Source organism: Micropterus salmoides, unplaced genomic scaffold (assembly GCF_014851395.1).
Source record: "Micropterus salmoides isolate LMB-PRFRI ecotype aquatic unplaced genomic scaffold, ASM1485139v1 Ms_hic_scaffold_16, whole genome shotgun sequence".
NCBI classification, from domain to species: domain Eukaryota; kingdom Metazoa; phylum Chordata; class Actinopteri; order Centrarchiformes; family Centrarchidae; genus Micropterus; species Micropterus salmoides.
The window spans coordinates 28,610,724-28,636,845 of record NW_024040707.1 but is presented as its reverse complement, the minus strand read 5'-3'; the positions used below and the strand labels follow the sequence as shown (position 1 = coordinate 28,636,845).

General features: G+C 40.3%; 2 protein-coding genes across 2 annotated transcripts in view; both read right to left on the bottom strand.

Moving 5' to 3' along the window:
* Window positions 1-21,758, bottom strand: part of spen (spen family transcriptional repressor) — a 28,387-nt gene extending 6,629 nt beyond the window's left edge. The window contains 11 exon segments of the mRNA XM_038723250.1: window positions 2-4,562; window positions 4,696-4,796; window positions 4,910-5,023; window positions 5,109-5,222; window positions 5,378-5,503; window positions 5,618-5,769; window positions 5,854-6,054; window positions 6,251-6,408; window positions 9,149-9,763; window positions 16,402-16,722; window positions 19,427-21,758. Of these exon segments, the coding sequence (XP_038579178.1) occupies window positions 2-4,562; window positions 4,696-4,796; window positions 4,910-5,023; window positions 5,109-5,222; window positions 5,378-5,503; window positions 5,618-5,769; window positions 5,854-6,054; window positions 6,251-6,408; window positions 9,149-9,763; window positions 16,402-16,722; window positions 19,427-19,509 (6,546 nt within the window). The 5' untranslated portion in view covers window positions 19,510-21,758.
* A 1,076-nt stretch (window positions 21,759-22,834) lies between these two features.
* tmem82 (transmembrane protein 82) lies at window positions 22,835-26,122 on the bottom strand (the record flags this gene model as incomplete). Its single annotated transcript, XM_038723251.1, is given in 7 exon segments — window positions 22,835-23,673; window positions 24,025-24,212; window positions 24,411-24,731; window positions 24,734-24,824; window positions 24,921-25,116; window positions 25,304-25,373; window positions 25,487-26,122. Coding segments are annotated over 7 exon segments (1,041 nt in total). The 3' UTR covers window positions 22,835-23,592.

The window sequence follows — 26,122 nt, the reverse complement described above, 5'->3', positions numbered from 1 at the left end:
AGGCCTCCTCGTCCTCTGAACGAAGTAAACCTTTCACGTCATCAACGCTTACACGGATCTCAAGATTTTTTAAGCTGTGTGATTTATCATCACTGTCCAGCTTGGTGTTTCTTTTCAGCCTTGGCGTTTTCATTTTAACACTCTTTTCAGGCTGTTGTCTCCTCTCAGAGAAGCTGGTGTCTACCTTTTCAATATCCCCATCAGTAGATTTCTTTCCACCAGAATCTTTTAAGTCTTTTTCCTTTCTGTGCACCGGCGAGCTTGCATTTTCTGCCTTTTCAGATAATTTCCCAAACAGTTCGGAATCAGCTTTTGGCTTAAGTTCAGAGTCATCATGACCTGCCAGATCAGCTTGCTCAGCTAGCACTGTAGTGCTGCCACACTGTTTGTCTATTCTGCCTCCTTTCCTGTTAACTGGAGCAGATGAAGTCAGTTGTGTTTGTTGCAGTTTCTGGGTGCGGGGTGAACGCCATCCCTCAGAGGCTTTCACAACCTCTACAGTAGTTGAGGTCTCCTTTTCCTCCGTTTCTTCTTCCACCATTTTCTGCTGATCCCCCTTAACTGGTGATGCATCCTCACCTCGTTTGACACCTCTTTTAGGTGGGCGCCCACGCCTTGTATTGGTAGATGGAATTTGAACATCTTGTTGTATTGGTTCTTTATCAGCACCACGTTTGCGCATGGAGCGTGATGACTCAACCACCTCTTTGCCAGCTTGGTCGTCTTCATGTAGCGTGGCATAGACTGACCTTACGTTCCTGCGACGTGTTCTCCCATGGATCAAACTTGACTCAAGGTTTTGTTCAGAATCTGATGCATGAATTGGTGATTTGGATGTGGTTTTAGACTCAAATGATGCTTTTGGTACTTCTGCACGAGGAGAGGAGGCCCTTTTGAGTTTCTCTCTGTCAATCCGTTCACTCTTTCGTGTTGCAGGTTTCTCTGTGGCAACTGTTTGGGAAGGCTTTGAAGTGCATAATACGGACAGTGGTTTTGCCCTTTTACTCTTGGGCTGTCTGCGGTTTGGTAATGGTTTTATTTCAGTCTCTAGCACTGGCATGCCCACCTCACTATCTGTCTCCGTTTTCTGAGACTCCTCCAAGTGTTTAGTTTCCTGATTTTCAATTTTCGGTTCTGTCTTAATAATTTCAGATTTTTCTTCAATCTTTGGGTAGTCAGAATAAGTGAATTCTACAGTTTCTCTTTCAAATCCACTTAATGAACCGCCAGGAGTGGGAGGCTTATCTTCCGCAAGAGGAGTATGTTCCACAGCAAAACTATCTCCAATTTTCACTTTGGGTTCAATTATATCTACTTTTGTATCTATTTCATTCTCTGGCTCAGGAAGGGCAAGTGGAGGGGTTATGATTAGCTTAGGAGCAACTGGTTTTAAGTCTTCCATAGGAAGAGAATTTTGAGACGGAGGTACCTCAAGAACTGGCTCTACTTTTTCTTCTTTGACAAATAACACAGGTTGATCTGAAGATGGAGATAAAAGTTCTTTCTTTTCTGGTAAAGACATTTCTTTAGGGGAAGGAACAAATGGTGAAACTGACAAGGTTAATAGGGGGCTGGATGATTTGTCATCCAGCTTCAGTGCTGGGTCAGATTCCTTATCAGACAGCACACAATTCTGCACTTCATCTCTTTTAATCTCCACCACTATCGAATCATTCTCAGTATCAGGTGGAGGATGGTCCTTGTCCTTTTGTTGTTGAAGCTCCAAAAACCGACTATGGAAAAGAACTATGGGTTCTTGTGGGATGTCACCTATTCCAGATTCAGGTTGTGCCTCAGTTGCACCTGGCTTAGGCCTACCAACTCCAGTTTCTAAATCTTGGTCTTTACGTTCAAGATGCTGCAAACGCCGGGAATCCTGTTCAAAGATTGAGCTGTGCAGAAAGCGAGAGGCAAACAGGTCCTGACGCTCTTGGTCCTGTGGCTTTAGTTCCTCCTTTTTATTGTGGAGCTTTTCATCAGAGTCAGTACGAATCTTTTTCTTTTTCATATACCAAGAAGGAATAGGTCGAGGTGCTAGCTCTACCTTGTCCTTATCTGAACAGCTGTTTGAGGTTGGAAAACGTGAGGGAAGAAAAGACCAATTATCTTCCCTTGAGGAATACAGTGTCTTGGCTCTTTCAAGGAGTGCTTTTGTGTCAGGAGTTATAGTTTTATCTAATGCAAAAGAATAAAACTTATTCTTTTCCAAGGAGCCGGAAAGCTTCAGGTCCGTCATCCTTTCGTCACGTTCCCTGAGGATATAAGACAAGGAACTATTGGACTTGGGCAAGGTGTGTTTGTTTTCTCCATCATCATCTGAATCAGACTGCACTTCTCCAGGTTCCAAATCCTGGCCAAGGCGTTTGCGAATGTTTTCGCGTTTTGCAGTATCAATTGGGAAAGTCATTTCCATTCTAACTGTATCAGACTTCATCCGTCTTTCCCATCGTTGCATTAACTCCTCATCACAGCCAAGCAAGTTTGTCTTAAGCTTTGGGAGCTCAGTGTCAGAAGTCTGAAAATGTGTCGCTGTCAGGCCCAAACTGTTTAATGTCTCTGTGTGTGAAAATGTATCATCTGTTGTTAAGGAAGACTTTCTTTCCTTGTTTAAAACTGACACAGATATATGAGAACTTTCATCTTCCTCATTCGCAGAAAAGTGACCATGTCCTATTGAGGGTGTTATACTTTGATAAATATCGTCATTCAACTTCTGTGAACTTGCAAAATTGCGTTCTCGTTTTGCAGTGACTATTTCAAAGTCAAAATTTTCTAATTTCTTTCGTTTACATGAAGAGAAGTCATCATCGGTCATATCCTGAATAGGTTTCCCCGAATCATGCACAATATAATCCTTTTCAAAGTCACATGTCTCATTACTTGGCAGATTTTCAAACTTGACTAACTTATCAGGATCGCCAAGCTTGGGTCGGAACCATCGACTCTGTTCAATTTGTTTTGTGCAAATATTATTCTGGTCAATTTGCACAAAGTGTTCGTCTCCATCATCCGAGTCTCTGCACTTTCCTCTCCCTTGTTCGTTTTCAGACAAAACTTGTTTCTGCTGTTCTTTTAATTCATCCAAATCAAGGCTGCCATTATCTGACATCTTTGTAAGATTGAAGGTGTTGTCACTTTTGGAGCTTTCTAAATCAATTTTAAGGTAGGGAGAGTCTAATTGATCTGTAGAATCTTCAGGCAGTTCCCCTAGCTGTGATTGCTGTTCCAGAGAAAAGCCTATGGAGTTGCTTTCACAGTCTCGTTCATCTTTAGGACTGGTAACTGAAACCATCCGGACACATTTATCCTTGTGATGCTCCTTTCTATGCATCCCTTTTATCAAAAGGTTTTTATCCAAATCAGTCTCCTTAGCACTGTTCCATAGTTTATGAAGTCCAGGCCTAACAAGATCCTCCTCACTAGTTCTCTTCTGTCGATCAGTTTTCTCTTCAAAACGTCTTTTCCTTGCAGCTAAACGGTCAATATCTATAGAAATGCAACTGTCAAATCCCATTTCAGATTTTCCATGCTTTTTGGATTTGATCTTAGCATCCTTGTCAATAACCTCCACTAAACTGTGCATATTTTTGTCTCTGGGCACCTTTCCGTGCTTACAGATATCACTTTTTGATGATTCTGAGCGGACTAGAGGACTCCTCTGGTCAGCTGAAGGTGATGCCAATCTAGGACTGTCACTCCCAGTCCTTGGTATTTGTTTTTCTTGTACAGGATGTCCAATCAATTTTCCTTCTTTTTCTTTAACGCGTGTTAATTGCACAACACAAGGCAGAAGGTCTAACCTTCCTTTGCTCGAGCCTTCTTTTGGAATTTTACTTCGAAGGACAGACTCAGGGCTAACATCTCTTTCAAGTTCAGGCTCTGTCTCACATGCTTGGATAATTGGTGATGCAACTTTGAGCTTCTTTATCCTCTGTTTCTCACTTTTGTCCTTGTCCCCTCGATCTTTACGTCCAGTCCGCTTCTCCTTTTCAACCAAATTCCCTCTTTCAACATCAAAGACTCGATCCTTCTCCAGTTTGTCAGTTTTATTATACCTTTCAGTGCGTGCCTTTTCAAGTTTTTCAAATCTGGGCGGGGAGATTGAACTGCAGCTACCACTTCTTTCAGAAGATCTGCAACAAATACGGCGGTCTGAATCACTTGGTATCCTCTCAGAGAGTGAGGGAGATGCAGCAGGGCTAGCAGGACGACGAGAGGAAATGTGAGATGGGCTTTGGCTACGCTCAATGGTCCTCCTCCCATGATCACGTCCACGATCAGTTTCAAAGCGCTCCCTCTCTCTCTCTCGTTCCCGTTGCAAATAGCTGTATTTACGAATGTCCTGCTCATAAGGGTCAGCTCTGTATTCTCGATATTCCCGGGGGTCTTCAAAGTATTGTGGATCATAGTAATCTCCCTGATATGGGTCCCATTCATTGTAGAACTCCCGACTTCTTGCAGGGTATTTACGACGTGGATCTTCAGTATATGTTCCTGGTGTTCGTACATTTTCATAATATTGTCTTTCTGCTTGAAACTCATATTGAGTTCGTCGATCATCCCTGCCAAGAAGTAAACCCAAAAAAAGCAAGTTGTAATTTCATCATACTTTGGCCTCAAAAATTAAAAAATGTAAGGTTTAATATTAGACAGTTTTGAGACAAAGTTATTATTTCTAAAGCAAACTACACAAACCTTCTTTCAGAGAGAATGTCATAAAAGTCTCGAATATCCTGCCCTGATGCCTGCATTGAGCGATAGAAAGCCATCTGACTTTCCTGATTGGCAAAATCCACCTGAAGAAGAAAAAAAAGGGTAAGTTGCGATTTTTACAGCCCGTCAGGCATTGAAAATACTACATTAAAATATTAAGTGGCAAAATTTCAAAACAAAGCTTTGTTTCACTTACCTTTATTTTACTGCCCCCTATCTTCCACCCCTTTGTGTCTTTGACAGCGGCTTGTGCATATTCAATGTTGTTATACAGGATAAGGGCCATTCCTTTCATTCTGTCAAACACAACCTGCGGAAGACAGAGGAAAATAGAGTCCCAAGGTGCCAAAAAGTAAACAATGGGCGACTATGAAGGGGGAAATAAACAGACTTACCTTGACAACATGTCCATAGCGGCAGAAATGACGAGTAAGAAACTGCTCAGTTGTGTTTGATGCTAATCCATCTAACCAAACACATGTCGTTGGCATACTCTTTCCAAAGCCCAGCTGAAAAAGAAAGGATAAAATGTCAGATTGCAATTATTTTATCAAAACAACTTACAGTTTATACAAATTGTGGTCATAAATAATAATGTGCATGGTTGTAAAAAACAAGAATGTGGTGTGAAATCACAATTGTAAATTAAAATGATATTTCTGACCTTCAATCTATTGTTACCAAGGTACTCGCCGTCCATCTTCTTTATGGCCTTACAGACACTGGCAATGTCGCAGTATTGTAGAAAAGCATACTGCGGGGCTCCATTCACCTTCTTAATGTCAATATCCTTTGGGGATGATGAAAACAAAAATATGCAGTCAGTAAGCCTGGTCCTCTCAAAATGTGTAACGTGGTAACCATTGCAGACAACCTGATTCTCAACCATTTCACATTAACCTACCACTATTTCTCCAAAGCGTTGAAAGATGTTAAGCAAATCGTGGTAAGTGGTGGTCTTCTCTAGGTTTCCAATGAATAATGTCCGCGTGGCCTTTGGATGAAACTCGTCTATCCTCTCATCCAAGGGCCGAAACTCGTTCTCACTTTCTGTCTCTGAAAACGTAAGTGCTCAATGGAACTTTGCGTTTTGCCAGTAATTATGTTTTTGCTGCAATACAGTTAAAGATCAGAACTTACCAGGGCCATTCCAGGCTGTGACATCAATTTGCATGCCAAAAAAAAGCTTCCCCTTTGATGCTCCAAGTGCTTTCTCTTGGTCCTCTTGCTGGCGGAAAAAGACAAGCCCGTAGCGCTCCTCTGAAGCTCCGTGGATTTGTACAGATGTGACCTTTCCATGTTTCTTAAATTCATGGAACAAACCATCCTTAAGACTCGTATCTGTAGGAAAGAGATCAAATGTTTCTAGATATTTGAAGTATGTATTCTGAAAAAAAAAAAAAAGACCAAATATAATGGTAGTTATGTTTAATAAATATGTGTCAGTATCTTGAGGGATACACAGAAATACAACATACCACTATTTCTGCATATAAAAGGTATGTGGGCTTGCACACCACAGGAACACCTAACTAACCTGTAGAGCGCACAGGAAGATTTTGGACCTTGATGCCAAAGCTTTTACGTGGTTCATCCTTGTCAAGGGAGGATAAAGGAAGTGCTGAGGGTGCAGGAACAGCAGCAGACTGCACTGAACGTGCCGGGGAGTCATCACTGGAACTACTGCTAGAATCACTGTAGCAAGAGAGGAACATGGCCTAAGATGTTGTTGCAGACCGCACAGTTTTATCTCGAACTGCCATTATAGATGTATGATAAAAAGGTATTACTGTGAAACTGGTGATTGCCTTAGCCTACCCCTACCCCATGCCTAGTAATACTTAAGAATCTAATTTATTGTTTTATATATATATATTCCCCTCAATAAAATCACAAATACTTATAATATGTGTACTGTAAACATGTTTTTACAAACTTAAGGACATTTGTCATTTTGCAGTGCAACACTAAGTGCTACATGCTCTGCCTCTGAGAAATCATACATTATATGTGCTAAAAGCTATACTTCCATGCACGGTCAAGAACAGCAGTTAAAATATGATCTTTATAAACATTGACAAAAGGACACAAAATTTAGTGTGCAGCAGTGTCCAAACTGCAGGACAAGTAAGAGGGATCCCATTACATACGGTATTGAACAGGGAATGTTATGCACACATTTCAGATTTAATATATACAGTGACGCATTTGCATTAACTGTGAATCTCCAATTGTGTCTCCAGTTTCAAAACAGCTATGCCGCTCAGCTGAAGGGGAGAAGAACAACCCCCTTTCTCCCCCAAATTATATCTGGTTCATATAAAAAAAATAAAGAGACATATTTGCACGTCAGTGAGAAATTCATTGCTGCCTCATGTGCGTTTTTTCTCAAACCATTCCCATGCCTGTCTCAGCTTTCTAGGCCCTCTGCTGTTTGTTTCCTTCTCACTTTCTCCTCCTGTGCTCAGACACTCCCGGAAGTGCTGCTGACGGAGCCTGGCCTGTGGGAGTGGGCAGGCAGCCAGCACTGGCCAGAAATTTCCAGTTCCAACTGGATCTCACGGAGGGGGGGAGCCATTACCCGTACACAGAGGTAGGCAGTGAGAAAAATACACCAGCCGTCTCCTGAAATTCCCCCCATAGTGCTACCTCCTCAAAACCACATGTGTCGCTACACATGTGGAGAGGGGTGAAGTAAATTTACATTGTGGAGTAAATCCCATGGACAGACATGTTTTTAAAACTCACTTGCAATTGACAATCCCAACATTTTGTTATTTATGCATTCCTTGTACAGTTAGTACTCAAAACCAACCCAAATCAACTAATAAAAAGCAATACATGTACAAGAACTTGGACAGAATTATCACTGCAATAAATGCAGCACAAATACAGCTAAATTTGCATGTCAAACTCAAAACAGAGCTAAGACCAGATTCACTGGGATAGCAAACTGACAGCCACTGTTTGTGAAGAACATTTGGTTGCAACAATCGTGTTAATACACAATCACAGCATGCCAGGAAAACACCTTAATTACATACATCCAGTGCAATTATGGAATTAGTTATAGCTGTTGTATTCAAATGAATTCACCACCAATGAATTCAGGTTAGACCCTACCAGCTACCTACAGTGCGTCTTAATTTACTCCTAAAGAACTTTTACTATATTTTTAAACTTTTAATAAAATACTATGTATTTTATGATGGTGATGTTTTTAAACTTAGTATCTATGGTGATGTTTAGGTCGCAAGACAGATCAATGGATTATGTATAAGGAAACCAGAAACAACCTCAGACACCCCCATGATGAAGGCAATATAGCTGAAACTGTTTGGTGAATTAAGCACTGTGTAGTCCTACTGAAGAAGAGTTTTCATTTGGCAAGAAGCAAAGTGGACCTTAACTTAATCCAAAGTATGAACCGCAGTAGTAAATCAATTCAGATCAAATCTTAATAGCCCCAAAAATTACAGCGGTTGCGTGCAAAAAAGGTCATTTTCTAGGCTTTGACTCCTACCAGAAAATAATCTACACATGCCATGAAAGATTTGTCATTCAAAGTGATCATCTTTCACCCTTGCCGTAAATGTCACATACAGTGATCTTCCCTGTCTTGTTCGTGTGTGTGTGTGTGTGTATATATATATATATCAGAAAAAGCAAGCCTGTCGTTGCAGCAATGAAAGTGAAGTTTGGCCATATTGTGGAGTATGTTAGACAGTACCTGCTTAAGAAACGGACATAATGACACGGTATTGGGAGATAATCCTGAAACAGTTAATGTTATAAACCGCAGCTTCAGCATCAAGGGATGTTGTGCAACAAGGTGTTCTTGATAGGAGTCCCCACGAACCAGTGACAGGATTTAAGTGGACACAAAGTATGTAAAATAATTCAATACTGCCAGTACAGCTGATACAAATATATGTTGGGAAAATTGCATTATGTTTAAAAAGACAGTATTATACACAAATCATTACAGGAAGATATAAGTGAAAACTTATTTCCCCATATAGACAGACTGATTTGGATCCAGAGGTCAAAGTAGGGGAAAATCCAATTCAGCCACACTTAACATGGTCTATGATTTGTTCAACTGTGGGTTTTGCTGAGTGGTACAAAATGTATACCACTGACATGGTTTTCCTGCTTTGCAAAATCTTGAGTGGTCAACATGAACACATATGATAAATCTGAGGAAAACTGTGCTGAATTAAAATCATCTAAGCAATTCTATTTAAATGATCAAAAATAAAATTTCCATCCAGCAGCAGATAAAATTACAAATTGCAAACATTTGAAGCAGTATTCAGAGTGCAGATTTTGTTCTCAAAATACTCTTTGCCCAGCACCAGACCTGGGTGCACAAAGGAAGCCAACAGCAACACACAAGGGTAGAAATCTTGACAGCCAGATTAGCTTCACTCACCTGCCACTCGTACTGCTGCTGGTACTGCTTACTGAGTCTGAACTGGAGGAGCGGCTGTGAGAGCCTGACCCACTGTGGGAGCGTGGAGGACGGGTAGCCTGACTCGCCAGTCTCTGAGGAGAGGGATTTCGCGAATGCGTTGAGTGTGGAGACCGGCTACGACTGTGGCGATACGACCGCTCCCCTCGCCGACCCCTGTCCTCCCGGTAAAGGTCCCGATGAACCACACTAGCCAAAGTAAAGGGTTCCCTGGCACGAGACTCATAGCGAGGCTCTGGTGCCTCAAAGCGGCAAGGGCTCCTGCTGTGTGAGCGGTAAAAGCCGACCCCGCTGGATGTAGATCCTCCACTTCCTCCCGTTGTGGCCACGGCTGATCCACCTGTTCCTGTGCTGCCAGCAACAGCGCTAACGATAGTTCCACTGACTCCCGACGACACCGTTGTACCACTTCCACTGGAGGTACCAGACCCGCTCCCAGCTGTGCTTAGAGTCCTTTCTCTTGCATCACGATAATAGTCTGTTTCATAGTGCCGCTGGCGGTCAAAACTGCTACCAGGACGCTCATGATGTCCATAGGCACTGTGATCATATGCCCGATCCCGACTTTCTGCCGTCCTAACAAACAGGACGAGACAACAACATCACATTACAGTTGCATTTAAGATGTTGAAGAAAGCTGCTAGCATCATGCAGTGGATGAACAAGATTATGTGTGCGTCTAGTGGGTTTCCCTTAGTTAGTGTTTTAAGAAGGGTGGTTTAAAATAGACTTATTTTCCAGACTGAACTACAAAAGGGATTTAAATAACAGGTTCAGACAACAACCGTTTATGACTCAGATGTGAAATGTATCAGATCCTCCTTTTTCTACCAACCAATACACCAGGTGGTTAACTGTCTTTCATGCATTTCAATTAACTTGGAGGTGTGAACACAAGAGTTCAGCTTGTTTTGCAGATGTGTTTTCATGCAACAGCTTCCCAGTTCAAGCATCACAGAGAAATATATAACTAGTATACCCTACTGTAAAATGCAACCCTCTCTATTGAAAATACAATCAACATAGGAAGAGATTTTAGCAAAAGGCATGCATTCAGTGCTCAATAGAAAATAAATCTGCAGCTTATGGAAAAGTTTAATTGCAGGATATAACAGGATTACTTATAAAAATGAGAGATTCAATGTTTTATATATTGTCAAGGAATTCTGGTCTTGTTACATCTAGCAACATTGCAAAAAGTTTTTAAGGAGTTTTATTATTTATCCGGGAGGCTTCGTTGAAGGTTTAGTCTTTTGTTTACAATGTTACTTGTTCTCCTGAAAAAAGGTACTGAAAGCATATTTTATGAAGATGCACATTACAAACTGTGCTAATAAGGACATTTGGTTCAGACCTGAACATCTTCTTACTGAATAAAGCAATCACAATTTAATTTGGTAATACGAATACTGTGTCATTACAGCAGTCATATTACCCAACTCCCTGTAATGAGCGAGACAGGACAGCAATTACCACTGTTTGAATTCACATCAAATTATAATCAGCAAATTAGCCATGATGTTCCAACACAGGGAAGAATATGGTTTAATATAGTTACAGTTACAAACCCTCATTAAAATACAAGACTATGTTTTTTTACTTTGTCCAGTTTAATCAAGAGGATGGAAAAATATTAAGATTCAAGACAAAGCTGGATTTTAATGGCAAACAATCCTCAACTGTGAAAATGGTAAAAACATTTCAGATAGCATATATGTAAATAAACTATTTGAAAAAGTTTCTTAAAAATATTACATTCCTGATTGTCCATGTTTTTGCTATTTGACTTGTAGCTAAGACTAAAAAGAAGGACTAATAAAAATACGCCCCTATATCCTATCGTATAATCCTAGATATCAAAGCTTTCTGGATGGAAATCCTAATGGTAATGTAGAAATGAAGTAACCACAAATGAATATGGCTGAGAAGCTACTACTGTTCTAATACCCGCATTTCATCCTCATCTAACTGCAACATCCATGGTTTGAATCTGGACAGGGACAAGAGTCCTTTTTAGACCCACACAGCTTACTTCCCCCCTCCCCAATATTCCCTGTCCACTTTCAACTATCCAATGAAGGCAAGGATGGCTGAAACAACTGTCTTAAAAAAAGAAGGTGTCACATAACTAGAACTTAAATTTCAACAATATTATCCTTTCAGGGTGAAATTAATCTTAAATATATAAATGTGTGAAATTAACAGAAAGTATTCCAACCAATTGGAAATACAGGCTTTACAAATATTCCTTGCTGATAATTGATAGAGGTATCCAAATTTTTTGGGTCTTTGATTGATGTGGACAATCCTAGATGTTTTGATTCCATCTATTTAAAGATGTAAATAATCTATATTTTTCTAGCTTGCTTGAGAAGTTAGCAGCGCCCTTTGGTTAGTATTATCTTAATAGTGAAAAAAAAACAAAAACAAAAAAAAAGGGGTGAGCAGTGCTTTTTGTTTTCAATCTCAAGCAAATGTTTGTAATTAGTTCCTTCATCGACACGTTGCATATTTATAGGCTTTTTGTAATACTTTGTTTTATAATTTCCCAGCTTTCATGTGTTTGTGACGTACAACTGCAGTGTAGTGTTACCACTAGAAATGTTCTATTAGTTGCTTTGGATGATTTAGGAAATTGTATTCTAGTTGAGAGGGAAATGGGTCCTCACACAAAAGAACAGCTGAAAACCTTTCAATTTCAGTGCATTTCATGGTCTCAGGGTAATTCAGAGGAAACATCTAAAAGGACCCAAATACAATATACGCAAAATAGTTACTGAAATGAGCTGTCTGCATCTTAGGCTGAACTTTAGGCTGCTGCCATTTCTCTGAAGATGTATGACTGAAGTGTTTTCCTCTGAATATCTGATACCCTGTGGTGTCCTGAAAGGTATTTTGTTAAATGACCCATAAGATAAGTTTTTTAAAATGCCCAACCTGACCTTTACACCTAACAAAAATGTGTTCCATATTCACACTCAGATGTTATTTATCATATTTTAGAAGACTGATTGACTGCATTAATAACCTAAGCTTAACCCTTTTTACAAAATAATACACCCTCTGATGATTTCCCCAACCAAAGATTTTTATTTTAGCCCTTGCAAGGATATATGATTGAGTTGATGAGGAGTTTTTTTTAACCGAGCAAAATTTAAAGACCAAATTAAGTTATGTGGCCAATCGGGGAAAATCAGTGTAAAACGTTTGACATAAATGTAACCTACAGACACTAACATTATTTTTAGGTCATAAATAGACATCTTTACACCAAGGCATTTGCCATGGGGCACAAGAACAAAAAAAGACTGAATGAGATGCACATCTCGTCTCCTGGATGTTGAGGATAAACTAGTTTAGGAGACCAGCACTATGTCTGTATTTCACTGCACTATACATGAAGTACAGAGGGTGAGGGGCAAACTCTGTTTCTGCTTATTTGATTTAATCATCTATGTGCTGGATTCATGAATAACATCTATGGTATAACGATGTCTGCTGTGAAAGTGATGGATTACCATGACCCCTAGATGCTCTCGAAAATGCTAATTTGGTGGCGCAGGCTTACTGCTCAATAGATAGCCCTCAATTTCACTTTACACAAAACAGGTTCTACATTATTCATGGAGCTTAAAGATAATTCAGTAAGACTTTTTTGGCAAATTTTCCATCAGTGTTTGATTATTAGTCTGCTCTGGTGCATGCTAAGCACATCAACTGTTTTAGGATTACGTGAACAGCATAATTATGAGGATGCATTCCAGCAGCATGCTAAAAAGACATCTTATGTGGAGGCTCAGTTATGTGGGAGCAATATAGCAATTGAATTCTAATCTTCCAAAACTATTATAAGTTGTTTATTGTTAAATATCCTTCTGCCATGCAGACTGAGAGTTCTGTTGTCCTTGCAGGCTAAAGCATAAACCATGGCGCTTTGTTATTATATATATTGTGAAAAACTATATAATAAAGTCTGTTTTTGTTTAAAACAGTAAATTAAATACCTGACAACTCAAGGTAATCCATCAAACCGAAGCAACAATCCCAACAAACCCAGTACGGCCATTAGTCCTGCTAATTGATTTAAAACATTGTCTATGGTCTAATACAAATAGAAATTAAAAAGGCACAGATACTACAATATAAATGGTAGAGATTTTTTTCACATTTAAATCCAGTCAGGGATTTTGGATTAATGTAATCTATATACTTAAATATTTCCTGTGACTATGATCCACTCTAATAAGACTGAAATGCTACAAAAATAATCTTAAATGCTTTATATTCCTCAAGAGTTTAAGCTTAAGAACAAAATTTTGAGTCTCCACCCTGTGACACATAATACAGTTTTCATATTCTACTAATGTCCCATATTAAAAAAAAACGGCAGACATTTTAAAACTGCAAGTCAGGAACCAAAGATACTGGGTCTAGAACTAATAATTACTGATTCATTTGCAGATTTGTTTTAATTAAATCGATCATTGATTTGGTCTATGAAATGCTTTTAAGTTTTTTCCCCACAACTTAAGGTGACATTTTAAATTGTCTTTTGTCCAACCGACAGTCGAAACCTCAACGATATTTAATATAAAATGACATACAGAGAAAAATCATTAAACAAACACAAAATTCTTGATTATATTCGTTTAAGGATTCATCAACTAATCGTTTTAACTGTAAAAAATACTGACACGTACAATCCTGAACTCTGATCTTGAAAAAGCCTGAATTAGAAGCAATCTATAATGTTAATTTAATAATTATTTCATTCTGTATTACTAGTTTTTAGAGAAATACACGCTAATGTTTATTTTTTATCTTTGTAATTGTATCCTTTGATCCTTATTTTTTACTCCTATTTTAATTGTTATTATCGCAGCTTTTATCATACCTCTTTTCACTGCACATATCGCAAATAGGAGTATCTGACAAATCTTTAAGTCTTCAGATCATTTAAGTCTTCATAAAAATTCCACAGCCCAGTGTTATATTAACACAATGTTGTAAAAAGGGACTTTTTGTTTTCCTTTATCACTCATCATGAATAACTGCACTAGCAATAGCTGCACTTTGGATATATTCATCATAGGGTGAACAGGGGACAGGAACTTAAGGTGAGGGTCAGGTGAGAGGGAGAGAAAGGAAAACAATACAAGGTAAGGTAAGGTACAGATTTCTGCACATAGACACACAGGTAGTAATAACAGTCTATGTACCAGCTACTTCTGTTAGTGGGGAAAATGGAGAGAGACAGGGGTTCAAACTAGGGGGTTAGAGAGGACAGCTAAAATACACAGGGCAGGACATACCAACCTTTTGAGAGAGTGGTAACTTGACCTATAATTCCAAATACAATATAGGGAGATAGAACTTTGTGAGCAGAAAAAATGGGCAAAAATGTTGGGTGGAGGGGGAAAAATTGAAGCAAAATTGTTCACTTTAGAAAATGTAATCCTCATCTTCAGGGCAGGGGACCTCATGTAGCCTACTTAGAAGAGCTGGAGTGTCTGTTTTAATTAAACTGATGAAAACAAACTTTGTCTTGTACGGATCCAGCTTAGGATGTTTTGTATGCTGGAAAATGTCAATTTGAGTCTATATATCCATCCAGTCTATATATCCATCCAAGCATGGGGGGGGGGGGGGGCAGTATTGCAGTATTGAGTCCAGTAAAATATATACATGATATCCAGGAGTCTGTCTTCAGTAAGTACTGAACCATTGATTCCCCAAGAGTGATAATGGAAGTGATGGAAAAATTAAGTCTTACATTACATTCATTTGTGAAGTCCTGCACATTCCACTGGTCACACTGTGCACAGCAGTAAAGTAGTCAAATTCCTTTGACAGAGGGATGGAAATCTGGCCATGACAGATTACAAATAAAGATTATTTCTCTCAGTGGTAATCCAGAGTCCTGTTTATAGAAACACTGCATTCATTCCCAGAGTGGATAACATTCATTACGGTTTTGAAGCTCATGGATGTTCATGTCTGTGGTCTATCTCCTCAGCAAGCAGAAGAGCCTTCATGCAGTCCAAACCCGGAATCAATGAGAAATGCGGTTCTTGGGTGCAACTTAGTTCTCTGATTCTGTATGTGATTGTATCCAAGGTTCAGTTATAGTTCCACATCCAGGAAAGGAGCGGGTAATCCACCGATATGAGGTAGGTTATCTCCAACAGCAACTTTCCAGTCTCAATTTCCAGCCTTCTTCTTTGAATTGTATGATCCAAACATAGTCCGTGTTGGTCCTCAGAAAATCTGCGAGTGTCAGTCTTAAAAGTAAAAATAATCTCCACAAAAATAAGGTAGAAAAAAAAAAAATAAGTCATTTGCTCACTTGTTTTTGTTGCCTCTACTGATTTGGATCACCAGTAGGTCTCCCAGCACTCAAATTGTAATGCCCTGATTTTAGAAATAATCCAATACAAAACAACAAAAAAAACAAAGGAACCAAGAAAGCAACCCATACCTTTAGCATGACAGCATATCCTTAAGGTGTCTGGCCAGTATTAATCCAACAGAGGGGAATAAATATCCTGTGTAGGTTATCCACATGACTCCAGCCCGCGAGAGAAGTGAACACCTCCGTGAGGTGTGCACGATTATTGAAAACCAAATTAGACTAATCCAAACAATGGTGTCTTATACATATAATGTGTGCTCTTGGTTGTTTTGTTACGTGAGGAAAAAAGGGTGACATTAATCCACCGAGCAGGGCACGTAACTCCAGATTAGGGGAATCCCAGGGATGGCCGCTGGACCACTCTCTCTTTTTCTCTCTCTCCCTCTCTCTCTCTCTCTCTCTCCAGCAATCTCCAATAATCCTGGGAAATTTTACGATATCCAATCTTAGCCCCGCATTTTCCGCAAATGATATATCCACCTCATAGAGATGTTTAAGCTCCCATAGAAATCCCCAACAGCCATTTAAACTACTGACTATTCTTTTCAGTAAAAGATACATGTGCACAAACATGCTCTCACTTACAGAATATCTTGTCGTCTACCTGCAAGTACGAATCCAAGAGCGCTGGCTGCGCTCTGAGGACTTTAGAGGGGATCCCTATAAGATTTATTTTTGAGCATGAACTGTCCCCCCCACCCCCAAACAAGTGAATGAATAGATGGTGGGAAGATGCTTGGAGGTAAGGTGTTTATCAGAAAACACGGTTCCCCCTGCCTTCAGAGAAACTTTGTCCACTTACCCGTCTAGTCTGCGTTCATAGCGTCCATCTCTGCTGTGGAGCGACGTGGGGGGCCCATACACAGCCCCCCCTGCCGCCCTTGTGAACCCTGATACATCCCGGCCACGAGAGCTTAAGGACAGACTATCATCCAGCCCCCTCGCGGCACTAGGAATTGTGCCTGGTTCATTGTAGTCAGTGCGCAGGTCTCTGTCACCCATCTTGTTGATAGCATTATGAGCCTTCTGAGCACTTTTAATGTCCACAAAATCCACAAAGGCTGCGACTCCACCTTCAGAACCCCGCTTGGGCAGGACCTTGACACTCTCCACACGTCCATATCTAAAAAGAAAACAACAGAAAAACAAGATGATGATTGAACTGCAATTACATTGCATCAGTGTTTTGAATTGCCAAACAGGGTCTTCATTTTGAATTCTTAATGAAAATAAAATGACGCCGCCTTTTTCTCAAATTACACAGTGTTAAATTCAAATATGTCTGTGTGTGTCTGAGAAGGGGTGGGAGGTATGGTGGCTTTGCTACTGCCCTGTGGTAGTTTCTTATAAGGCAACAGTAACCCAGCAACTGGACTTGAAACCTTGGCACACTGCATGTTAATAAATGCATATATTTTCTAACATTAGCATGTTTTCTAGGGGGAAGGTGCTGTCAAGCTTATAGCAGCTGGAAACCACACTGATGAGGTTCAGGCAACCTTTTAAAAAGAAACGTGACATTTCCTGATTCACTAAGTGAGTTAAAAAAAATAATGATAATCTGTTTTATATTCTGTTCTTCTATTCTTAAATATTCTGTTTTACTAAAACCAAAGCACTGTGGTGCAATTTTTCAAATATGACATTATCTCCCCCTGAAACTTAAAAAAATAACTGCACAAGATACAGGAATAACATTTTTTAATAGATATATATGAGAGTAAGAATTCTATTGTTTCCTTAATAAGCCTGTGAATACCTCGTTAAGTGATGGTTGAATTGACTGATGGGAAGTCTATTAGCCTCCCCAAAATGTACCAGCACAGTCTGAGATTACAGAGCCTGTTATCATGTTTATGCAATGAGTGCCCCCACCCCCCAACCCCACCCCCACGAATCTTTCGGGAGCGTATTTTCGCTGTCCGACAGAAACAGTAGGGTGCTCATAAATTTATTGGCATGCCGTTCCCAACATTGAACTGCCTCCGACGCCATTTTATAAAAGCTGTTCACACTGCTTACTCATTCCGCCGTCCCCCATCTTCAATGACTTCTATCACACTGGGCTGTCATGCACCTGCACACTCTGACTACCTCTGGGTTAACGCTGGAGCTGAGGCAGCATGCTAAAAAGGACTCGCCAATACAGTCTCGCCTCCGCTACTGCAATAACATGCCAGTCCCCCCCCCCAACATAACGTTACGCACATTTTATCCCAGGCTAACATAAATAAAACGGTATATAGGAAGCCCATTATTGTGCGTTCTGCAAGGCTGCAGGAATCAGACACGAACCATATTTGTAGTTCACTCACTGCATGAGGACCGTAAATAATAACACAAAAAGAGTGCAAAGCACCAAATTAATATCATCAGTTATCTATTTTACACTGTCGTATTTTGTATGTTGTGGGACAAATATGTGCCTTTCGGGTACAATTTTGTTAAATAGACATGTGGGCTATGATTCATGTTGGTAATTTAGCAGCTTTCGTCCGATATGCCGACGCCTACACAGTAAAGAAGGCAACGTAGTTCTTATAAGTAGACTATGATGTTTTTTACAGCAGTCTGCTCTCCAGCACATATGGACGGAGAGGCGGGCTGCTATTTCCTTGACAGCCGAGAGAAGAGAGAGGGGACAGCGCGCCGCACAAAATCTCATATGGAGCTACATTTTTTTTTTCTCCGTCCAAGGAAGACAACAAAGAGCTAAAAGCCCATAAACGGTGCATGGGTCTGGGCAGCACCAATTGCCCAAACAAAAAGCACAAACAGAGCTCAGTTAGAATATCGTATTTAAAATACCGATATGTTGTCTGATTTTCCTTGAATCAGATCACGCTGCAGGCTGTGCAGGTCCGAAGCTGGGGAAAGCAACACGGTAATAATATGGCAAAGATAACCATTTCTGTGATCATGCGCGCACAAAGTAAACACAGAAGCATACTACGACGTTGCAATGTTGCATATCGGTTAGCACAGAGCGCCCTGTTCAATCACAGCCAGCTTGCAACAATGTTGCAGGCAGCGTGGAAGGCGGCGTGATGTCGTAAATGTCACCTTTTAGGTTTCACTGACTTCTGTTGGATTTAGGGGTAAAAATCCCGTTATTGCAGCAACTATACTGCACTCCGATACATAGGTGCACCTAATCCACCATACTTTGTGTGCAGGTCTGGCTGGAAGCATTGACCTGAGAATCTCAGAGTCAAATGAAACACCGGGTCCCTGATATGCTCAGGCACGAGAGAACACGGCAACAGACTTCACACCGTCTACTACAGATACAGACTGTTAAATGCACAGCTTGTAACGTTACAAAGCTAGCAGCTCGCCAGGTAACGTTAGGCTGAAGTTTGTTTACAGTGACATGTCGTTACCTTATCCGCTATAGAAAATGTGTTTTCTTTACGGTCACCAGGTGGAAATTTAGGCTCCTTAATAAAAGCCAAGTGGTTACCTGGTGGGAATGTTAAGTCACACAACATGAAAGGCCAAGCGAAGTTATCTCCTTGCCTACAAGTTAGTAGCCTATCCGTGTCAAAATGGCAAAACCATATGTCCGCTAGCTGGGTGGTTGAAGCGTGCTAGCCGTTTATTTTTTTTTCTCTCATATGAAATGCAGCACAATGTTGTTGCTTATGGAGAGCTGACAGCACAGTTGCCAAATGGGACTTTGCTACAGGGGAACCTCCTGCTTCATCCCGACTTCACTAAAATGTGACACAACAGAGAGATGCTGGCCGTGCACTCGTCGTTACACTACAAAACACACGCACACAAATACAGACACACACACGTCGCTCGTAAGTGTTTCTACTCACCGCTTGAAGTGCTCAATGATTTTCTCTTCTCGTACATTTTCGGGTAAATTTCCCACCCATAAATGTCTGGTTTCCCGGACCATACTGTGTGCTCCTGCTCCCCTATCATACAGATGAGTTTGCTATGTCAGTTTATTCCTGTGCAAAAAAGAAGAGGTTTGCAAAATAAACGCTGGACAAGGAAAAAAAAAAAAAAAATCCTCGGCGCAAATCATGGACTGGTCGGTGTGACCCAATGTAAACCATTAGGTTGAATCCCCGCACGCTGTTTGATACTCTTCACTGTTAAAGCGCGATCTTGCACTTCATGAACGCGCTCCGGACTGTTCCCGTGACTAGGCGCGCCCCTGACACCATGCGACCTTTGGGTGTCGAAAGAAAGCATGTAGCTTCCTAAAAAGATGCAGCAACTTCGCTTGTAATGAGAGGCACACCGCGCAGGCGTGGCTTTGTGTGTGAACTTCTTTTTTTCTCCCCGATGAGACAGTCCTCTGCACTTGCGCATGCGTGAGAAAACCCCTGGTTGAATGAAGGTGCTTTGACATCTGAGAGGCTTTGACTCACAGGAGGATCCCATCAGTGCTAGTTGGGTCCAGCAAGGTGAATCACTTTGCATAAAGTAAAGCTACTTGTTCCTGAGTTTTATATTTTTATAATCTTTTGTTATTGTAATAGGCTACATTTTGTTTTAATCAATGTACAGAAAAAACACCCCCACCCCCCAAATCATGGGCCCACATTTGTCTCCAGAATTTGAGTTAACATTTTACATCAGTAAAAAAAATATTGCATGCAGAATTTAAGTTAACATTTTACATCAGTAAAACAATATTGCATGCAAGGATTTGATCATACATAAGGGTTTGCAGAGTTGACCCCCTTCCATTCAAAAAGAATGGAAGGTAAATTCTAAAAAAGTTGTGTTGAAGATTTTGACACATAAAGTGTAAACTTTAGCCTGCAGGAAACAGGAAATAAGGGCTTGTTGTTGTTATGAATTTTAATAATAACAACATTTGAGGCTGTGATGAGTTGCAGTCGAACAATATGCTGTGACAAGTTAAAATCTATAGACCTCATTAGCTGCTCGGAAGTTAACAGAGCAGTTTCAACAGAAAAGATTATATTCTAGAATCTCTATTTTTATCTACTGTACTTTTTGGCCCATAGAATTAACAGGAAATTATATATATTTAAAAACTAATTCCGTTTTGTATTTGTCAGTTGTCTTTATAATAACAGATCACTTACCATAATCTGTAAATTCTCAAAGAGATAAACTGTGAGATTGACATGTGAGGCAAAAAAAGCATTCAGTCAAACAAAATCTGTTTTACATGTCTTTCTGTTAAGGTCACTGACAAAACAAACACCACTCATATTAAATGTTCACATATTAGAACATTTTGCTAACTGATACAATGAGACACAAAGCACAAACCCAAAACCTGTCACAGTTTAACGCAGGATTAAGCAGAAGAGCCGTAGACATGATACAACATAAAACTCTTTACATAATTAGGCTTGTTATACCTGCGGTCCTTCGTCTTTACATAATTAGGCTTGTTATACCTGCGGTCCTTCGGGACAAACAAACAAATTTGCTACTACCCCTGAGCTACAAAATGGCTTGGTGCCTATTAAGTCAAAATCCTTGACCTGGTCTGCGCCCTGTTTTAAGCTAATAAGTAACATGAGAAATTGGGCTCATGTCCAAAGGTTCAAAGAGACCAGTGGTGATAAGCACTTATGCGGGGGAAATAAAAGAAGCACTATTTTTTATGCACTTTTCCTTGAAAGAGTTGTTAGTAAAATTTTAATGATACTTCCTTAAGGTGTAGATTAGCCTACTTAAAAACTATGTCACCTAATCAGTGGGTCAACATCTGTTAGTAAACTGGTGGATGAAATGAGTTTCAGTTCAATTACTCCACAGTAAATTTTGGCCATACCCATTCTGAAGCTGAATGTAATGTTTAGCCTATAGAAAACGATTATTGGAGTAAAGGTTGGTTTAGAAAAGCCCTGTTACTACACTACAGCATTATTCTGCTTTTGTTACTATATTAAGCATGCATATTAAAGGCAGAAGTACGCTTGCGTGGAACTGCGGTAACAAGGGGACACAAAACTGCTCTGCGCATGCGTGCAGCGTGCCTATCAGATGAGAACAGAAAGGTCTGGAAATCTCCAGAGGAGGTGTCAACAAGTCCTCAGTCATTTCAATGGGCAATTTCACCATATTCGGGTGCTTATGGAGAACGTCCTCCCTATTTCTACTGAATTCGTCCTGATGTGGAACTTTATTCAGTTAAAAATCTAATAAACCTATGGGAGTACAATTTCCTATGTTGGTGGATCGACTAGACACCAAAACTAAATATCCTCTTCAGTGATCCTCAGACCTGGATTATCTTGGGAACTGGACCGTCAGGCTTATATGCCCACAGTAATTCCACACGCCTTTTTTTGACAGGAATGACGGGACTGGTATAACAAAACCCCTTTAATGGAATATGTTTCTGTCGGTCCACAGCTCTCAATAAAGACACCTCATCTAATGGGCATAATACCGGCGTCAAAATATGGATTTAATTTTAAATGTGTGTCAGAGAACTTCTAAATTGTCACAAGAAGTTAGGCTTTATCGCTAGTTGACGTTATTGAGACAATGTTGCCGAGACTCGAGACTCAAGGTGGTAACAGAGTCCAACACACCTTTACAAAAAGCGCCTCTCGGTGTTATAAAGCGAATTTGGTGTCAGTACGCTACTCCAATATCCTTTAATGCAAGCTGATTTTATTTTTATTTCGTCTTTGTCCGCAAGAATTTAGGCGAAGCAAAGGTCAGAGTGATAACAAGTGACCTAGTCTTTCCTTTGTCTAACGCCATTTTGTGTGACTTCACAGCACTAACGTTGTCGTCAGCCATTTTGCCTTTTCTTTTCAAGCAAACAGTCTCTGCAGAGACACGACAAAAACTGAATCATATTTATAGAACCATAGGCTACGTTGTGTGGAAATTGAGCTGACCAACAAAATAATACAAAATGACTAAACGAAGTCTTCCCCTTGTTTAAGCTGTCTGTGATAAGAGTTTGCAGCTGTGAGTTAGTGCATAACCGGTGAAAATAGCCAGCTGTGTCAATTTTGATGAACGTGTTTTTGTTTTTTGCATTCAATCCATTTTGTGTTATACTAGCTAGCCCACCTAATGCGAATTTGTTTTATGGTAAAACCTCGATGTGAGTTCTGTGGCCCTCTTGAAATATCCCCTTTAAAATTGATAATGTAGCCATCATGTATAAAATTGTGTTTACATTTATTTTGCAGAATACGTTTGTGTTCATGGTATTTACTGGTAAAGAGTAAGTGGTTCTTCCATTGTTTTATACATATAGACCTATACCAATTGAATAAACAGTTTTATATATATATAGACACTAAATACATTCTTGAGCTGTGAGTTTCTGCTTCTTCCTTAAATCACACCAATTAGTGGGATAATTAGAATCAGCTGATTGCTCCCAGCTAGCTTGAGTATAGCAACATAACATAAACATAGTAAACCTCACTTATTTTGACCCTCATTTATCAATAGGCCATGGAAAGGGTTACAATGGCCTTAGGCTCTGGGCCCCCACAAAGAAAATTACTCTTCCTAGAGTAGCTGCCATGCCAAAATATTTTCAAGATTACAGCATCACTTCCTCCAAGAGGTCACACATACTCTTATTATAATGTCCTGAACTGCACATTTGTTACCTGAGTTAGTGTTAATAAACTGACAATCACAAAGAAAATTACATAGGAGAGTAACAGACAAGAAAATCCATTTGGCAAAGTTTGTAAAGAAGCTTAATGATAAATTCAAAGACATCAGGAAGAAAGTTATATGAGGCAGATTATACTGTGCGCGTCATATTACCTTTTCACATGGTGGTTGGATAAAACTTTTTCTAAAAAATAAGGTTAAAGAGCTGGAAATGGGTTTTTTTTGTTTTTTTTACAAAATGGAATACATGAATTCACTATAATACACTCCTTGGACTTTTTAATGAAAAAAAAAAATCATTCAAAAACATTCATTGTTGATGTAGCCCCAATATGGCTTAGACTAATAATGGCATTCAAAGAAGTGGCACTAAATTTTAAAATCCGAGTGGCTATCTCTGATGCTCCTTCTCTTTTGCCCGTAGTCTTTGTTGATGCTCTCGTTTTACGTAGTCTGTAAAATCCTCTTCATCCTAGATGCACACACCAAATATGACAGAAGAAATGCACAAACACACACGAAATAAAGTGTATAAACAAGCTGCTGGCCAGGAAGAGTATGGATGGATGGATTCTGAACTGCTTAAACAGGCTAGCTCAGTAAAAGAAAAAGTAGGCTCACTATTCTGAATCAGAGAATACTTTGACCTGAATCTGTCTTGGGGATCTTAAACCTTCTCCACCTGGGATACAAGTTTGAGAAGTTCAGACTCATCTGGGGACCTAGTCTAATGAACACATTGATATTCTGCCCCAGTTTTGGGGTCCCGATGGACAGAAAGTGCTTTCGGCCCCGTGTGCTGCTTCCAGGGAGACTAACTGACCTGTGAGGATGCCGCATCCAGCAGATCCATTGTGGGGATTAGACAGCTGGCCTCACCCAGGAAACACATTAGGATGTGGAGCACGTCAGTCCAGCGTCCAACAGTCAGCATCAGGACCAGCAAACCACCGAGACGCACCACCACTGTGTTCAGGACAGCCTGGCTTCCAGGCAGACGGTGCTGTTCCTCTGCAGAACCAAAACATAGCATTTAAGGGAAATACTTAATGAAAATGTGTACAGTTCAGGGTCCTCAAAGACCAGTCTTGAGGGAAGTACTATCACAAGGCTGTAGCATTAGTGAAGGTCCTGCAGATTGACCAGTGTCTAATGAGCATTGCACTGTGATCTCTGACATAAATGTTTCCCATTTTATATGTTTCTCACCCTGCATGTACACGACCAATAGTGTGTAGCAGATAGTCAGTGGTGTCCAAAACCTGAGGGCCTCTGTTGCAGAGAGAAAGTGTTGATTGATGATAGAAATGGCGGCCACCACAGCCACACAGAAAGTAATAATCATAGTCCTGCACAGCATTGGAAACAGGCAGCGGCCTGATGTGAGGAGGCTGATGCAAATGCCGCAGTAGCGCTGTGAGCTGTGGAGTTTATACAGAGCCATGACATGGTGCAGCAGGAGTGAGGCCTGCCTAGCCAGGAGCCAGCTCAGTGCTGCTGCCAGGAGCAGGCATAACCAGCGATGGGATGCCCCTCGTGGAGAAAATGCAAACTGCAACTCAGGGCACAGCCCAGAGAGAACTGGCTTTGAACTAACAGCTGCTGCAGAAATTTCCTGGACTCCTGGGGAATAAAGGAGCATATGAACAGAACTGATGGATGAAACAAAAAGATGATGGGCTGTTTGTTATAATTTTTATTATGTAATTGGTTTCTTACCGGTCCAGCTGTAACCCATCCAGAGACTCCTCGAAGACAAAACTCTAGTACCACCAGGGAGGCAACACGGGAGCCTACTACAGCCAGCAGCCCAGTCACAAAGAAAAACTGGAGCATCCCAATAAGTCCAGTTTGAGTTCTTTGATGACTGGGCGTCCTCTGGCTTGATGTATCCTTATCATTTGTATCACTCCAGCTGTGGGTTGTGAGGAAACAAATCAAGTAAGAAATAAAAGTAAACTGTAAAGGATCTGTACCAGCACTGAAATAGGAACATTTTGATGAGAACAGTGAATACTCGAAATCCAGCAAATTGGTCAGCTTATGCAACATATCACTAAATTAATCTTCATGTAAAGATTTATTAAAAGGCACCTCCTCACCTTTCCTCTAAAAATAAGAGCAATCTCATCAGGGAGCGTAGCACAGAGATCCCACATGCAGCTACCAGTCCTGCAGGTCACATAACACTGAATTTGCAACCAATAACACATTCCGGCCGTTCAGTTTTCAAACAGCCTGTAGCAATGTGGACAGTAGAGGAAATGAATGGATGAGGAGCTCACCTTGAAGTAAACTATCCAGTGGATTGGTTTCTAGAGTCAACCACCCAGGTAGAAAGTCGGAGGTCGGAAGAAACGACGTGATAAAGGATAACATCGTACTAACTTTGACTTAAAGAAGTAAATGTCATTTAAATGTCAGAGGTAAGTCTAATTAAGTAATCACACATTCAAGATCCATATTTTGTGGTTACTCCAGCTCAGGGTTACAATAATGTGGAGTATCAGCTCAGCTCTTCCGTTTGTTTCTATTGACTAAGTGTTGAACTTTGCTCATGCAGAAGCCTGTTTTGTGTCCTTTACCATACCAAAGGTCATCTGAGAGTCTGTGCAGCAGAGGCACTAGGCAGCCTGAGTCATAACAAGATAATGGAGGTAATTGCGCCATGGGAAATACTATACACTCTGAATGATGGCAGGCATTAGTTGAGCACAAGATGTCTGAAAGCTACAATATAGGCAGTGCTCTGAAAAGGACTCTGAAGTTTCTTTATACAGCCCATAATTTCAGAAGGCTGTATAATCTGTACCTTCTTAGATATTTTATTTGGATAAAGAGAAACTTAACACGTACACACAAAAAAAGCAACACATCATGGATTCCTCTTCCTAGACAGATAGACATACAATCTGTGTCAC